Below are 18,332 nucleotides of genomic sequence, written 5' to 3'. Positions count from 1 at the left end.
GAGGCTGTGTATATCCTAAGTATGGATATTGATATCCATATTCTTTCTACTGGCTAATTACTTTTGGAATTACTTCTTTAAGGAAACATATCACTCAGTTTTCCCCATATAAAATGAGAAACATAGGGGTAGTAAGAGAGAGAAACCCATAGTGAAAAATTATAATAGTGCCGAATAACTGTTTCAAGACCCTAAAACCTGTCAATTATGCACAAAATTGAATATGCGAAAGAGGATACATGTATATATTTTCATGATGAAACACGAGCAATACACAATATGAGTCAATCTTATTTTATTTTTGTTAGTAAAACATTTTATTATTAGTCAGTTCTGGCGAAACCAACCATTATTTTGATTGATGTTTCTAACTCATACAAAATATATATTTTCCAAGGAATGAAGGTGTATCCAAAATTTAAGTTAAAAACAAAAAATTGTATTGTTTCTTTTTGAAAAATTCCATTTGGAAAAAAATAATGATGAATATACAGAAAAATGTACGTGTTTCGAACAATTTTGTTCTTAATCATATTTTTGCCCATTAACAATTATATCTTCATCTTTATCTTTCGGAATGCGTGTTTCAAAATTAAATATCCAAGAAGCCAGTAGAATATTTTCCACATATCTGAAAAGTTTAAGCACATTTTATGTATTTGAGCAAAAAGTCTATATTTCATTGTTATCACATTCTTTATTACATTTGTACAGGTCAACAAAGAAGTTGCGTGAGGGTTGTTGCGTTGTATATATTTAAACTGGATTTTTCTACACCATTCCATTGATTTAAAAGAAAATAGACTTTGGTGCGTAAAAGAGGATTTTTGAGGTGAACTATGTATTTTTAACATGTTTATTTAGAAATAAAATATTCTTATCAGAAACTTTATATGAGGTGGATAGGATTATGTCAAAGCAAATGGTAAAGTTGTCAGTTTCCTGGAAATTTATAGTGTTTCTTCAAAAAAAGATTTTTGGCTTCTAGTTCTGGTGATTTACTAACATAAACATAATTGGTATGCATGAACTTTAAATAACCTGATTTTTTTTATTTTAGCAGAATTTTATTGACTTTTTTATTTTATTAAAAAACACACTTTGTTGCAAAACTTTTTACAAGAATTAGTGAATCCCAGATACAAGCATTTTGCCCTCAAAGCTTGTGTAGCCAGAGAAAAAAGAAATTAAAGATCTTTGCGCTGTTCCCCCTTTGTCAAGTGATTGAAAAACTTTTCTAAGGCCCCTTCACTCATCCGTGTTACCAGCACATGTGGCATCCATTTTCACACATACTGGAGAGCCGTTCACACACATCAATGGGGATCTTCACACCTTCTTGATTCCACATAGACTACCTAATGTGATGCACCTATTCTGGGGCGGCTGCGGGCTGCAATTTTTAGGCTGAGAAGGCTCAAATAACTATGTAGTATTTGAGAAGAGAATAGCAGCTCCTTGGAGAGCAATTGAAGGGTGTGGTGCTCAGATATCATGGATTGTCAACGCGTTTCAATCAGAAAAAAAGCTCTTACACATGAAATGCATTGATGTTTCCATGTTCTTATTATGCTCTAAACAGGTATGTGTAATAGGCTTTTAATTTTTGCAGTAAACCTTTTCATTGTATTTATGCTGGTGCTGGATATTATTTGCCCAATAACTATGGACATTCCCATCCTGATAATACCAACCCACAGCTGTCTGCTTTACCTTTGCTGTGTATAAAAAATGTGGGGAAACCCACACCTTTTTTAAATTTAATTATTTATTGATTTGGCTAAACAGCTGTACAACTATGTATCTATTATCTACCGATCAATCTATCTACCAAAGCATTTATTTCATGTGATGCATTTTTTGGTTTTTTTTGCAGTCTGTCACACAAATGTCACACAGATAAAACGGACTGTGCAATACTTTCATTTTACATTTGACTGTGTTACTATCTCTTTGGTCTCATTCACATGTACGTGTTTCTGGTACGTATGGTATCCGGTTTTTTTCACGGATACCACACATAACCATGTTGACCTATGGTGATCTTCATTTGTTCGCTTTTTTCTGCAGCATGGATGACAAGGACCAATACAAGTCTATGGATATGCAAAAAAAATCTGTGTGCCATCCGTGTGCGGCACGTGTTTAACATTGCAAAATATAGGTGAAGCTTTGGAATTTTGTTGTTACTGGAAATCACGGATGGCACACTGATGGAAAATAGTGATGGAAAACACTGATGACATCACTACCAGTTTTCCATGTATGTGTTTTATGCAGACGTGTGAGGAAGGCCTTCGGTATAGAGCCAGTGTGAAAACTGAGGCTGAAGAATAAATGGTAAGGCTGGGGCCACACTAGCGTATAGCATCCGTTGTGAGAGGATTGGATGGTATGTACGAATGACATTCAGCTCAATTTTCTCGTATTGCATTTATCATATTTCTACGCTAATGTCAGCGAGCCCTTAAGAGCACTGGTCCCCAAACTCCAGTCATCACGACTCCTAACTGATCATGTTTTCAGGATTTACATACTATTACACAGGTGAGAGAACCTATGGCAATTTTTGATGTCTTACTTGATAATAATTCCATTCCTTGTCCAATACTAAACATAATCTGTTGAGAGAACTGGGTAGACCGGAGATTGGGAAACATAGTTCAAGAGCTTAGGGCCCAATCAAACTTAGAAAATGAGGTTATTAGGTCTAAAATTGGTGTAGACCACCTTTATAATATCTATGTCAACTAATATGATGCTACTAAGAGACCATAATTGAATAGTTGTTTCTAATCCCACCTACCTATAAGACATGGATGAAGGTGGCCTGATTGTTCCTTGACAACTGCTCTTTAGGAAATCAAAGTGTGGGTATTTGAACAGGCTTGATCTAATGATCTTCTAGAATTTAATAGAGCAGTAAAGGCTCCCATACACATTAAACAAAAGTTGGTTGAACTTGCCGACATTGGTTGGGTTGTCAGACAGTCTGATGTGTTTAATGGTCTCCAGATTCCTCCAACAGATAGTGATATGGAGAGAAGGATCCAGCTTGCTGAATTTTAGTGGTTGATCCCTTTTTTCTTCTCTGACCACTGTCTCAGGGAGAAGACAGGCGGCCTGAGCCAAGTCGAGTGTTCCCGTTTATGAAGGAGTTGGACAAAATTGGTATTAGTCAGACAATCGTTCAGCCAACAGCTATCTTATGTGTACAGTGGCCTTTAGTGTCTGATGGTCACCTATCCTCTTACCTGTGAACAGAAACATTGGTTTCTGTATTTCTATGGGGAAGTAAGATCTGCATCATTACCTACTCAAACCTTTTATCTTTTGGAAAAATGTAAAAAGTTTTCGACCGCCTGTATTTTTCTATTGGACGTTTCTGTACCGGAAGGATTTGGAAGGTGGTGGACTCTTTTCCATCACTATAATCTGATAGTTCCACATACCAGGACATTTGTCCCTTTGGTAAGGTAGTGTATACTTTCTCTACTTTAAAATATTGTAGGCCTCTCTAAAAGACAGAGGTCAGTATGAGGTTTTCTTCTTTGAAAAGACCACCTCCCTAGAAAATCATGTAACAATGCAAGTTTTGGTGGTTGCCTCAAGAAGGCTGTGCTATACCTGGAATTAGGTCTGAGATTTTCTGCCCTCAACTAGGACATATAGAGTTTTAGGGAAGCAACTAATATGATACAATGTCTTGCAGAACAAATGGTCACCTAACGAGACATAAATGAGATCTCATAAGGAATCGGGACATTGCCAAATCCAGTCATCTTTGGGCTGATGTCAGAATCAGTTAAATGCATCTTGGTTGTTAGCTTGAAGTTCTGTAAGATGGTTGTAAGGAAGAGAAACAACTCCATTTTAGCCAGTCCCTCACCGGCGCAGATCCTCTTTCCTGGAATTGGGTGGGAAACAATAATTATTAAAATACCATATAGTGCAAATAAATACAGTATAATATCTGCTCGTATATTTTCACTTTGAAACTTCATACAATACATAGAGTATATAGAAAAACAGGAATGATCAAAGTGCACTAGATGCACTATGAGACTATCACAGGAGAAAATATAGAGCATCCAGTGCTTATATGGTTATTATTGAAATAACAAGTTATAATCTATACATAGGATAGGGGATAGTGAGCTGACACATGGGAGTTCAATCGCTGGGACCAGCAGAGAACAGTGCTTCCTCTTAAATGAAGAAACATATGATCAACCTAGCTGCATCTTATCACTCTTAGGAGCACTGGATACCAAACTTCTTCTGACTAGGCCAGGACTTCAGGCTCTGACAAGGTCAGGGATTGTTCTGCCCAAGCGCGCATGCGGTCATTAAGCCAAGATGTGCACCACGGCCTTGCACGTGCATGTGCGGAATTGCACTAATCAGATCCAAAAGTCCAGACCTGGTGTGAGAGGCCTGGAATTCAGCCTTCATGGCAGTGATATGGTAGCATGGAGCGGGGTGGTAGTCATAGGAGAGGTCTACGTTTATAGCACATCAGCATGCTATATGAAAAATGGTGTCCTGGCTGGGTGTGTGGACTTGTTTCATTGAGGTCATACTCCCTTGCAGGCCTCATGATGCTGTTGACCTCGGCTGGCCAGGACCAGAGATTAACCATTTCACTGAAGGAGACCACCAGTTCTTTAAAAATGTTTCTTTACTGCACAACCATATGACAACTGTATACAAGAGATAGCAAGCATATAACATCAACTTCATCAACACAAAGTATCTCTATAAACAGTCTCTCTACTCCTTCTGTCTCACTTGCACCGGTCTTTAACAGTCCTGTCCGTTTTACCACTGTTAAGCTCAACACCACAGTACAGTTGGTGAGAGTCATCTTATCCTCCCCTTGTTCCATGTCTTATTCTCCAGGAGCCTAGGGCACTTACTTTGTCTCAAGATCTGCTCCATTCTAACCCGTTATGTTTAAGAGATGTAAACCTCTTGGGGCTTTGCTGTTAGATGTCCTATCTAAGGACCCATCCCACTCATTCACTTATTCCTTGAGTCAGTTCGCTGACTCCAATAGATCACTCTGTGTCATGGTCACCTCTCTGTCTCTGTACACCGGATCATGCTATCTCTCGCTCTGGACTCCTGTCACTTCAGGGACACCCACGTTATGTGGCCTCGTCAACTATCCAGACAAAAGGTCACACGCTGAGCCCTATCAGAACTTCTAGAAGGAAACTTTCTCTGTCCCTAGATGTTAGCCCCTCACACTCTGGGCTAGTCCCAAACATTAGCTGTGTCATTACCCTACTGTCTGGAAAAACCTATCCAACCTTTATCGCAATTCCCATTTACTTCACATTACCATAATGCAATTGGTGTCTTCAGGGGAAAACGTGCATAATAAGGCCATTGTCTTACAATAAGATGTGATGAGGATCGGTCAGGTGACAGTGAGGCATACAGGCACTGTAGAGGTGAGTGATAAGATGCTTATTTAGTATTTTTGTTACTTTTTTAACCTTTTTTTAGCCTTTTACAGTCGGTTCGCAACAGCCTCCATTTGGCTGAGTTCACACAGAAGAGAATTTTGACGAATGGGTTTTTTTGTAATACTCAAGTGGAATTCAATTCCACTCCAATATATTTATTCATCTCTAGTCCTCACTTCTAAGAAGGACATGATAACCTTAACCAGTTAGTTATGGTTGTACAAAATGATATCTTTTTTTATGTCAATGGACCTCAATGTCATCGATTGTCTTTTTTGCAAGGCAAGCAGCAGTTATCGGGTGCTATTTGGGGGCAAATATCTATTTTTAATATGCTAGTTACATTTTTTACACCATTCTCTGTGCAGGATAATTTTCATGGTATTTAATTAATTCAAACCATTATGGATGCACCAAATACATTTTTTTATTTTTTATCCATTTTGCTTTTTTATGTAATAAATTCAAAAAGGAGATTGATTTTACTTTACAATTTGTCTTTTAATTAATATTTGTAAAAAGGAGATTGATTTTACTTTACAATTTGTCTTTTAATTAATATTTGTAAAAAAGGAGATTGATTTTACTTTACAATTTGTCTTTTAATTAATATTTGTAAAAAAAAAAAAAATTGAACAGTTGATTTTTTTTGTCCCACTATAGAACAAGAAGCTGCATTATTTATTATGTGTACTTGCAGCCACAATATAATATATTTGATAGTAATACTAACCACATCCTGAACGGGTGATTTTTTTTTTTTGTGCTTTAATTTTTCCTCCCCTAATTCCAAGAGTGATAACTTTTTCATGTTCCCGTTGCCAAAACCATAAGGGCTTGTTTTTTGCAGGACCGCTTGTGGTTTTGTATGACATTGTCCGTTTTACCATCTTATGTAATGGAAAGTTGGAAAGATATTCCAATTGTAACGAAATAACAAAAAAAAACAAAACAAAAAAAAACAACTTCACAATTGTTTTGTTTTAATTTATAGCATTCATTTTACGGTAAAAATTATTTGGCAATATGATTCTCCAGGTCAATACAATTACACAGGTACCAAACGTATAATATTAAAAATCCAGCAGGCACAGCATGATGTCGGGTAACGTTCTGTTGGTTACCCGACATCATGCTGTGCCTGCTGGATTTTTAATATTATACTTATTTAATAAAAAAGGATTTTTTAATTTTCCTTCCTGGCGCTGGAATTTCTTTTTCCTTTTCTACAATTGACAATTACCATTCTCCGTGCGCAGGATTTGGACTTAACCAGCAGGACGGATTAGTGAGCTGGACTACACCCTTTCTTTGTGTACCAAACGTATAGTTCATATTTTAAGTGGTGAAAAAAAAAAATTCAGAAATTTATATTAAAGGGAATTTGTCACCCCCTTTGACCGTTTTAAGCTATTACTATGCTATTTTTAAGCTATTACTATGGGCATACAGGTAATAGGATGGTGAAAATAGCCTACTAGACTACTGGGCGGTGTGCTTCGGCTACTGGGGGATGGCTTCCCTGCTTTATCATCCTTCCTGTCACCTCCTCTCAGTGTCACAGCTGGCGCGTGCGCAGTAGAGCGTTCTTCAGCCTGCCTCCATTCACCCCCCATTGAATCTACTGCGCATGCGCTGGTGAGTCAGCTCCACATCCGTTGTCGGTGCCCTGTTATAAGTTGTCCTTATGCCTTGATGTCTGAAGGCGGGCAGGTAGACAGATATACACACATACCTGGGCAATTTTGCAAGCAGGAAGGTGGGAGGACAACTTAATAACAGCGCACCGATAATGGAGCTGGAACAGAATTATCAGCGCATGTGCAGTAGATTCAATGGAGGGGGTGAATGACTGCAAACTGAAGAACACTCTACTGCGAATGCGCGAGATTTGGCAGCTGTGACTGTGACGCCGAGAGGAGGTGACAGGACAGATAATGAAGCAGAAGGGTGGGGATTTTGAACAAAGAAGCTACTGCCCAGTAGCTGAAGCACAACGCCTAGTAGCCTGCATGTAGTGATCTACAGTAACATTTGTGGAACAAGGCATCTACTATGAGGCATACAGGTAAGGCTACTTTCACCATCCTATTACCTGTATGCCCATAGTAAGAGCTTAAAACGGTCAAAGGGGAGACAGATTCCCTATAATAAAAAAACAATATTAGCTGGTGTCGCCATTTTCCGAGAGTCATAATGTTTTCACTTTTCGGAATATGGAGCTGTGTGATCGCATGTATGCTCCAAGCATTCCGTCCCACGGTCAGATTAATTTAATTGATATTTTGATAGATCGCATCTTTATGAACACAGCAGTACCAAATAAGCTTTTTTTTTTAATTTCTCAATTCTTAATGGGGAAAAGGGGGAGTGACTTGAACTGCTGTTGCGCAATACAAATTTTAATGTCATACCAGTATTATTTGATGCTTGGTAGTAAAATTATGCCCACTGTGTCTGTATCATTGGTGAAAGATAATCACTTGCTTCCCGGGTTCTAGGCTTTCCTATAGTGGGAAGTACAGACGAGAGAACCGATTCCCAGGAACCTGATCCAGTGGCCAAATCAGTATTCCTTAGCTGTCGGACAGATTAGTAGACCTGGCGTCGGGCATCAACAATTCCACTGCTCTCATCTGGTGGCCACGGAAAACACCGAAGTGTCCGCTGAACCAGGTTCCTATGAATCGAGTTGCTTCTCTGTACAGGTTCCTGCAAGTTTATTCACTTATCTCTATTAAGAAGGGCAATACCTGTGGAGAATGGAATGAAAGCGTCTTCTTTTTTGAAGCTGCCCTTTTGATCCAGGAAATGATTGGGGTTAAACTTATTTGGAGTTTCAAAATATTCAGGATCTCGGAGAGCGCAGTACAAAAGGGGGTAAACATCAGTACCCTGTATGCAAAAAAAAAAAAAGACAGAACAGAACATAGGTAGTGATGGATGCAATGAGCAGGTCCGTAGAGAATCTGAACCTGTTAGCACTGATTGGACCGGATCATAATATTTAAATACATTTTTGGGATGAGGCTGAGCCCAAATTGTAATTCGTTGGGAAATAAATTAATTTTTCTAAAACAGACATGTCAGGAGGGCTGAAAATCCCCATTTAAAATAAACACAAATTATAAAAATTAAGAAGACAGAGAGGAAGTAAGAGAAAGGTGAAACTTTTGCTAATTTTTTAGATAGAAAAACGCACCCTCTGGCTGAAAAACGCATTAAAAATGTATGCGTTTTTGCTGCATTTTGGTGCATTTTCAGTAAGTTTTGATGCTTTTTTTGGTCCAATGATGGGTATGTTTTTGCCCATACGTTTTTTAAAGGAGAAACAAAAAAGGATCTGACTCCAGTAACACTGAAACACCAGATAGAAATAGTGTGCAGTTCATTGAGAATGCAATAGTACAAAAGACAGTGTCAGTAAACAAACAGATGAATGAATACAATACCTAGTGGCATCTCCTCTTGCTGGTGATTGTCAGACTGACTAAGGGTCCCGTCACACGTAGTGACGTTACAGCGATCCCACCAACGATCCGACTTGGCAGGGATCGCTGGAGCGCCGCTACATGGTCGCTGGTGAGCTGTCAATCAGGCCGATCTCCACAGCGATCAGAGACCAGCCACCAGCAACCCGTGTAACAACGCTCTGCTTGGTAGCCAGGGTGCACATCGGGTAACTATGCAAAGCGCTTTGCATAGTTACCCGATGTGTACCCTGGCTACGTGTGCAGGGAGCCGGCGTCTGGCAGCCTGTAACCGGTGTACGCTGGTAACCATGGTACACATAGGGTAACTAAGCAAAGTACTTTGCATAGTTACCCGATGTGTACCACGGTTACCAGCATACCGCCACTTATTTACTACCAGACGCCGGCTCCCTGCACATTCAGATCATTGGTCTCCCGCTGTCAAATACGCTGATGCGTGCTTCACAGCGGAAGACCAACGAGCAAAAAATGGTCCTGATCGTCTTGTAAAGATCAGCGACCTCGCAGCAGGGGCAGCTGATACGTCACAAAACCTGTGACGTTTTAGCGATCTCGCTAGCGATCTCGCTGTGTGTGATGGGGGCTTAACACATATGATTTATTTATTTAGTCTCCTGGTATCATACGAGCTTTGTTGTGTAAAACAGCTTCTGTGTAGCTGCATTCCTTATCTCTCCCCCTGCTGTTGTCCTGATCTTTCAATTATTATTTTGCACCTTGTATTTTAATTATTTCAAATTAACTTTACATTTTATTTATTTGCTTTGTTCTTCATTAGTGTTTTTAATTGATAGATAGAATAGATAGATGTAAAAATTAGATAGAATAGATAAAACATAGACTATATAGAAAGAACATGTAGAATAAACAATAAGAAAGAACAGATAGAAAGAAATAGAATAACTCAATAGATAGAGGAATAGTTAGCTTGGCCAGCTGTTTTTTAAAATTATTTTTTGGTAAAAAAAAAATTACGTGTGGTCCCCCCTATTTTTGTGTTGTCCTGATCTTTCAATTACTATTTTGCACCTTGTATTTTAATTATTTCAAATTAACTTTACATTTTATTTTTTGGCTATTTGCTTTGTTCTTCATTAGTGTTTCAATTGATAGCTAGCTAGAATAGATAGATATAAAAAATAGAAAGAATAGATAAAACAGACTAGATAGAACATATAGAATAAATAATAAGAAAGAACAGATAGAAAGAAATAACAGAATAGTTCAATAGATAGAGGGATAGCTATCTTGGCCAGCTGTTTTTTAAAATTATATTTTGGTAAAAAAATGACATGTGGTCCCCGCTGTTTTTCATATCCAGCACAGGAACAGCAGCAGCAACAGTCTGCAACCCTCAGCTGTTTACTGTACCTTGGTTGGATATGAAAAATTGAGGGGATTCCACGCTTTTTCAAAAAAATTATTTGATTTATTTAAAATAATATGACGTGGGGTCCCCCAATTTTTCTAAAACCAGCCAAGCTGCAGCAGTCAACTGGGGATGATATTATTAGGGTGGTAAGGGTCATGGTTATTTGGCCCTTTCTAGCCTAACAATAGCAGCTTGCAGCTGCCCCAAAAGTGGTGCATCCATTAGATGTGCCAATTCTGGCGCTAGACCCAGCTATTCACGTTGCCCTGGTGCGGTGGCATTCAGGGTAATAAGGACTTAATAGCAGCCCATAGCTGCCACTAGATTACTGATGGCAGGCATCTATGAGATACGCCCATCACTAATCTGTAAGTGAAAGTAAATAAATAAAAAAAGTCCTAAGGCCTGTTGTAATTTTTGCTGCATTTCTGAAGAACACAGGGAAAAATGCAGAAAAGAAGTGACATGCCGCTTCCAAAACTGCAGGCAAAAAAGAAGCAACGTCTGAATTCTCATAGACTTTGCTGGGGAAGGAAATGCATGCAGTTTAGGACAACAAACAACACCCAAAAACGCAGAAAAAAATGCCGAAAAAGGAGACAAAAAACGCAGCGTGTGCAAAGGCCTTAGGACTTCTTTTATTTTCCTCAGGAATCTCAGTATGAATCTCTCCTAAGGGGGAAAGCTTAGCTAAATGGTCAGAAAAGTAGTCTGAACCTTGGGTTGTTACCTTTGGAATGGTATATCCATGAAACTTGATGTCCTTTGCTGCAGCATGTGGGACATTTAGAGGTAGAACATCACTAAACCTTTGGATTTCATGAATTACAGCATCTGTATATACCATCTTGCTCCGGTCTTCGATACTTGGGCACCGATTGTCCCCAATGACCCGATCAATCTCCTCATGAAGTTTTTCTGTAGGTCAAGGAAACAAAAAAAGGCAAGACTGTGTAAGGAAGTGATGGGAGCTAGATAGAAAGGTGGGTTGGGGTGGAGTTATGCTCACTACTAGAGGACACATGGTCCCCATAGGTTCTTGCAGGAAGGGGAAGAAATAGTTTAGAATAGTGGGTAGAGCACAAGTTGAGAGAACGAAGGAGAGGAGAGAGTAGTGCGGCAGACAAGTAAGTAAGTAAGAAGGAGGCTGCAGAGTAACACGGAGTGGAGGGTAGTTGGATCCTGAAGGTCACCCTGTTGTTTGAGGACTGGAAGGAAGGAATGTTGCTGAGGTTCCCCAGGAGGAGGGAGGTCAGCTTTGCCAGAGCACCCATATTTGCAGGGAAAGGGACCGGTAAACCAGGATGCCGATGGAAAACTCTGACAGCCGGAATACTGAGAGTTGCAAGAAAATGGATATGTCTGGGAAAGAAGAAGTGCCCTGTCTCAGAGGAAGAAGATGTCTACCAATACATAAAGCGAAGATGTTGAATGAGAATCCAGAGTCTGCCTCTTCTTTATCGGGACTGTATACTAATCCAGAGGTAAACTACGCAGCACCACTGGGGGCTGGCATCCTTCTGCTGCCCCTGCAACCCTCCTCCCTTTTTCATGAAGTGAGCCGGTCGGAGACAAAACGACTACAAACTCTAGCCTCGACAGAGCCCCTGCTGGTTCCTTCAACTGTACCACAGACACTTTGATGGATAATGACCACGCGGCAATCAAACCATATATTATACCTTGAATCTCAGGATGTTTTACGAGGATGAGAAGACCGTGTCTTAGTGTGCCACTGACCGTTTCCGTTCCAGCAAAAAATATTTGAATCAGTGACATCAGCAGGTTCCTTTCAGTGAACTCAGAATTGGGGTTCTTTTTCTCCTAAATACAGATACAAGATTTAAAAACAGACAAAAAAATACACAAAATTCATCACATCCCTGGTTTCCAGCTTTTCTTTTATAGCAATTGATTTTACAAAAACTTAGAAAAAACAATATCATAATGTTCTCGAGGCTGACTGCCATTTAGATTCATTTTTACCTTCTGAAATGGTTCCCATATACTGCCCTGATGTGACTGCACCTATCGCGAAAGGTCCAAGAATACAATCGGCAAGTGGCGTAACACAGAGGCAACACCAGGGAAACAATACAATAGAGGGTTTTGATGCTAGGGAGAGGGGAACATTGTTACCTCCTTACACTCACCTGAGGCTGATCGCTGCACTCCCTAACATCCCTAAATGGGTCCTTCCCACCATAAGCCAATCACATGCCTAGGACCTTGCTGGCCCAGGACTCACCCTGACTACTGAGAGTCAATGAAACACTACTCTTGCCATTCCAATAAGACAACACGATGTAGGAACTTCTCAGCTGCAACTGAAGCAACAACTCAGCTTTCTCCTGAGCCTGGCTACTTCCAAGTGGACAGCATAGGTAAGAGCTATAGCCGGCATAGGAAGGAGTCAGGAGAGGATATTTATAGTAGAAGAGAAGCAGAAGTTGAGGTTACCACTACCTCCAAATAGCTCTTCCTGTGGTGTCTGCACACATGATGCAGTGAAGCCAGTCTGTGCATTGTGGTCGTTGTTCCACGGACGAAACATCTGAGCGCCCATGATACTCGGCCGAACTCCGCGAGTACCCGAACACCCCGATGTTCTATCGAGTAACGAGCTATGCAAAGCATGCTCGCTCATCACTACTAATTAGCTGCCTTTTGGAGGCAATTGGTGATTCAGGATTTTATTTAGGGATATCAGACTCAGGGGGCTGAAGACAAATGCACATCACAATTTTAAGATTTATGTGTTTATAAAACAATCTATTATTTCTTTTACACTTCACAAATAATTGCTACTTTGGGATATATCACATAAAATCCCAATAAAATGAATTTAAGTATGTGGATGTAACGTGAAAAAATCTGTGAAAGCTCAGGGGTTACAAATACTTTTGCAAAGCATTGTAAGAAATTTTACCTGGTTCATTTTAATAAGAAAACAATCAATAAAATCCCGAGGGTTAGCTGCGTCTAATGTTTCTTGATTCATCTTCACTCTTTCAGAAACAAATTCCAAAAGTTTATCTAAGAGTTTGTTAATTTTCTTGTGAGGTCCAGGTATGCGGTCCATTATCTCTGGAAGCAAGTCATGCACCTAGGAGAAGAAGGTAATGTGAACCTTCATTTCACATAGTACAATTTTCAATGACATTCAATAAGTTCATCTCTTAACAAATACAGTAGCAGTCAGCCCGCCATACATATTAGATGACACTTGGCTAAAAGATGGTTTGGCCTATTGTTTAGCTAGTAGCCATCTCAGTCATCTCTCCCATACATAGGAATGCTAATTCTGCAATTACTTTAGATCAACCCAATCTGCATGCTTTTTTTGGGTCCCTCATGTCTTGGGCGTAGAAGTAGAGTCAGTATTGGGTTCCAGTCTGTGTTCCCACTGTTGCCTATCAAGAAGGACAGCCAAGAACATGGCTTAGCCAAGGTAGTCAGGAGTAGAAATCTGTGTTAACTAGTAGGGATGATCGAATACTTCGATTATTCGGCTTCGCGAATATTTTCCGATTACCTCGCCGCTATTCGACTATTCGTGAATATCCGATGCGCAATGTAAGTCTATGGGAAACCCGAATAACAACTATTTGGTACTATTCAAGCTTCCCATAGACTTACATTGCGCATCAAATAGTCGAATAGCGGCGAGGTATTCGGAAAATATTCGAGAAGCCAAATATTTGAGGTATTCGATCATCCCTATTAACTAGATATTAATTTATTCAGAAATTCTGGTACGGAAGTGATGGCAAATGACCATGTTATTCAATTGTGAGTCTGTGAATGCTACAAAGTCAAGCTCATCATCCTGGAGTCCCAGGGTCTCAAATAACAAGAGAACTGGGGCGAATGAAAAAGCATCAAGAGGTTAGGAAAGGCAAAATCCTGGGGTCAACCTGCAGCAAACATATAATGTCCTACTTGTTGGCACTCGGAACCTGAAGATTGTGGGTTTAGTCTGAAGCACAGACAAAAACATTGCCGTAATGAGCTGGTAAATTCATAAGAGGTTTGCACTTTGGAAATACAGCCATCGGCAGTGCTGCAATGGCTTGGTCCTGAGCGATTTTATGCTGATGAATCTGCACTGCAAAGTTTTGAACAAGTTGAGTCAGACCCTGGATTGGATCAACTACAGCTTGGATTTGATCCACAGTTTTGGGCCAGGTATATTGAAAAGTTGCTCTGTGCATGGTAGCATAGCCACTCTTAAAAGTGCTTTAGCAGATAGGCTTTGCACTATCAACGCCATCTAGCAAATTCCATGGGGTTCTCCAAGCCTTAATACTTTAATCTCTATACAGAGATCTGGACTTACACAGAGGCCCCTAAGTAGGGTGCATGGATCGGCTGCTGACCGATTTATCAGGCTAGCAGGGGATGGTAAAAGAGATACTCAAAACCAGGAGGCCAGGGACAGGAATAAAATCATTAGCCAGAGGCAAAGGTCAAAATAATCTGAGGTCAGGAACACTAAACCACACATGATCAGTGCAGCAGCAGTATAGGGAAAGAACCTGAGTTAGGTATAACCTATACTGGCCACTTGAGACAGGGAACTAAAAGTTTATATTCTGAAAGGCCCACCCAAAGCTTTTAAAAGGGAGTTAATGACAACCATGGTAAGGAATTACCCTCCAAACTCCTTGTCTTGATGGCACCACAAGTCCTAAGTCAAATACAGCTTCTGCACTGTTGCTCTGTGTCGCCCGCAGCAGAGGTGTGGTGCCACCCGGTGACAGAAGTAGAAGCGGAGAGAGTGAACACACACACATGAATCTAAGAAGAGTATTCATAATGTCTTCAGTACTTATGAAACCTGTTGATGTTTGAAAAATCAATTATGGAAGCTACTCTTAAAAATCTAAGTATTTTGGACTTGTTTGAACCCATCTAGAATCACTTATATGGCGATAGTTGGTGGAAAATAGTATTAAATATTGGCAATTACCAGTCCAATAGAACTTGTATTGCTGTACTGAGCTCCTAAAACATGTTAATGTTCTTATCTGCCTATAAAAAAAACTCAGTTGTACTTTGAAGATAGTGTAAGATTGGGTTAGAAATAGAGACGAGTGGACCCATTGAAGGTCGGGTTCGGTGGGTGTAGCCAGACTTTAGATAAAGTTCATTTCGGGACCCGGATTCGACCTGAACCCCATTGGAAGTCACTGATTGGTCAGTTTGGCTCTCCACCCACATACAGACAGCCATAAACAGATCACATCCGGGGGAAGGAGGGTGAGGTTTTTTTTTCTTTTTTGCATACACTACATCCTATAACGCTGATTTTACCCCCAGTGAGAGACGTTCAAACACTGAAAGAGGCTCAAAGTGGGCAAAGCACTGAGCATACCCGAGCACTGCGATACTCTCTTGAGTGCTCAGCATACGTAAAGCTCCCAACTCTATATATGAACACTGGTTTTTTTTGTAAAGTCCATCTTCGGCATGAACACCGAACTTCATTATTTGGGTTCAATCAACTCTAGTTAGAATAAGTGGAATCAAAAATCTTGTAATTGACCAACTTGTTTGGCACTGGAAAACTTATGAAGGTAAATTAAATCTTAATAGTTATCTACATGTCCACATAAGAATAGATTGCTTTGCTTGAATAATGGACGCAGAGGCAAATAAAGTAAATGCAAATGATTTACCTGTCCCCAGGTGGAGCTCATCCTCTGAAATATATCGTTAAATAAATTGAGAAGTCTCAAAAACTGTAAGTTTTTATAATCAAACCGATTCCCAAACACGACTGAACAGATGACATTGGATACAGCTTGGACCAGGATATTGGTGGGGTTTAACGGTGATTCTGTAATTGATAAAATAAGTAAAGTTGAACATTTAAAGCAAAACAAGGACACTGGGTAAAAGACCATGGGCAAGTTGGAAATAACACTGGGTTTCGAGAATAGAAAGAATCCCCGTGTCATGCCCTTGCCCTTAGCTTCTGCCTAAGGCAATAACACAGCTTACGAGTTTTTCAGTATTCCATACATTAAACATGGATTGAAATGAATCCATGTAGACTTATGTCAGCTTGAGACGAGGAAAGAGATGTCAAGCACTGTGGTCCCGTGTCAACATCCATCCTCCATGGCAGTCAAACTAAGGCAATGTTCACCTGGCATCTTGCATATCTCTGCCCTTTAGTAGCACCCCATAATATTATTATGCTTAGTCTCTAGACCAAACGGGATGATGCTACTGGGTGTTAGTAACCACAATGGCCTAGTAAGCAGTAGGTTCCTAGAGAGAGGCTTCAGATCAGTGTAGGTTTCTAGTATACGAGATATGCCTTGACATGGCTATTGGACAGATATAGAAATGGCCATTTTTGTATACTAAAAATCTCAAATATTCTTAGATTTCCTTTAGCAGTAATGCATATTTATATTCTTGCATTCATGGTTTGCATGTTATAGCACTTCAGAATGCAACTATCTTTTTTCTTATCATATGTGATGTTCAGTTTTGCACTTGATCAAACTGAATTTTGGGAGTGCCGTCAGTCTTTTTAATAATAATAATTATAATAATAATAATAATAATCTTTATTTCTATAGCGCCAACATATTCCGTAGCGCTTTACAATTCAGGAGGATCATATACAAACAAGTAACAGTTATAGAAATACAATATTTAGAGGGGAAAAAAAAAATAGTGTATACAAAATACAGTGTATACAAAATACAAAAAAATACAACCCTGCTCGTGAGAGCTTACAATCTACAATGAGATGGGGGGAGAGGCAAGGTTCAAGTGCTTATTTACAATGACAATCCAACCATCTCACGGAAATGGGGCTGGATAATGGTTTCCTGGACCAGTGGGCCCGAGAGCCTTGAGATGCCTTTGGGTGCCATGGAGTTTGATGTGGAGCTATGTTGTGAGAGGTTGTAGAGGGACTATGTGAATCGAATCTGATTAGGGAGTGTGATAGGCCGCCCTAAAAAGATGCGTCTTTAGGGTGCGTCTGAAGCTGAGTAAGTTGTGATTTGTCCTAACTACTTGGGGTAGAGCGTTCCAGAGGGTTGGTGCAGCTCGGAAGAAGTCTTGGATCCGGGAGTGGGAGGTTTGAATTAGTGTGGATGTTAGTCGAAAGTCGCTTGCAGAGCGTAGAGAACGGGTGGACTGATAGACAGAGAGGAGGGTGGAGATGTAGGGGGGTGCTGCACTGTGGAGAGCTTTGTGGGCGAGAACAAGCAGTTTGAATTGGATCCTATGATATATGGGCAGCCAGTGCAATGACTGGCACAGAGCAGAGGCATCCGAGTAGCGGTTAGCCAGATAGGTGACCCTGGCTGCTGCATTAAGGATTGACTGTAGAGGAGAGAGTCTAGTTAGGGGGAGACCAATTAATAGAGAGTTACAGTAGTCCAAGCGAGAGTGGATCAGGGCCACGGTGAGGGTTTTTGTCGTTTCCATTGTGAGAAAGGGGCGGATTCTAGAGATGTCCTTGAGGTGCAAGCGGCAGGTGCGGGCAAGAGATTGTATGTGGGAGGTGAAGGAGAGATCAGTGTCAAGTATAACCCCCAGGCAGCGGGCTTGCGGCCTAGGACTTATCGTTGTGCCACACACAGAGAGGGAGATGTCAGGTTGAGGAAAGTTGGAAGATTGAGGGAAAAGAAGAAGTTCAGTTTTGGAAAGGTTAAGTTTCAGATAGAGAGCAGACATGGAGACATAGAGAGCAGATTATGGAGTCATGTCCTCTGACTAAGCACACCTCCCCCATTAGCCACAGGGGATTTTACTATCTAGTAGCAGGTTGCTACTTGCCCATACACGGAGGTTTGTAACCCAGTCAGAGGCTACAGTTCAGTGTACAATCCCAGTATACGAGATATGCCTTGACGTGGCTATTGGGCATATTTAGAAATGGCCATTTTTGTATGCTAAATATCTCAATTTTTCCTAGATTTTCTTAAGGAGTAATGCATATCTATAGATAGATAGAGAGCA

General features: G+C 40.2%; 1 protein-coding gene across 1 annotated transcript in view; it reads right to left on the bottom strand.

Moving 5' to 3' along the window:
- Positions 1–286: 286 nt before the first annotated feature.
- LOC142251096 (cytochrome P450 2G1-like) overlaps positions 287–18,332 on the bottom strand; it is a 50,544-nt gene continuing 32,498 nt past the window's right edge. Inside the window, exons 4-9 of the mRNA XM_075323609.1 lie at positions 16,022–16,182; positions 13,270–13,446; positions 12,023–12,164; positions 11,071–11,258; positions 8,228–8,369; positions 287–3,907 (exon numbers count right to left, since the gene is read on the bottom strand). Coding sequence (XP_075179724.1) covers positions 3,726–3,907; positions 8,228–8,369; positions 11,071–11,258; positions 12,023–12,164; positions 13,270–13,446; positions 16,022–16,182 — 992 coding nt within the window. The 3' untranslated portion in view covers positions 287–3,725. The remainder of the gene's footprint in view (positions 3,908–8,227; positions 8,370–11,070; positions 11,259–12,022; positions 12,165–13,269; positions 13,447–16,021; positions 16,183–18,332) is intronic.

This window comes from Anomaloglossus baeobatrachus, chromosome 9 (genome assembly GCF_048569485.1).
Source record: "Anomaloglossus baeobatrachus isolate aAnoBae1 chromosome 9, aAnoBae1.hap1, whole genome shotgun sequence".
In the NCBI taxonomy this organism is placed as follows: domain Eukaryota; kingdom Metazoa; phylum Chordata; class Amphibia; order Anura; family Aromobatidae; genus Anomaloglossus; species Anomaloglossus baeobatrachus.
The sequence above is the reverse complement of the archived record's forward strand: the minus strand, read 5'-3'. Positions and strand labels throughout refer to the sequence as shown.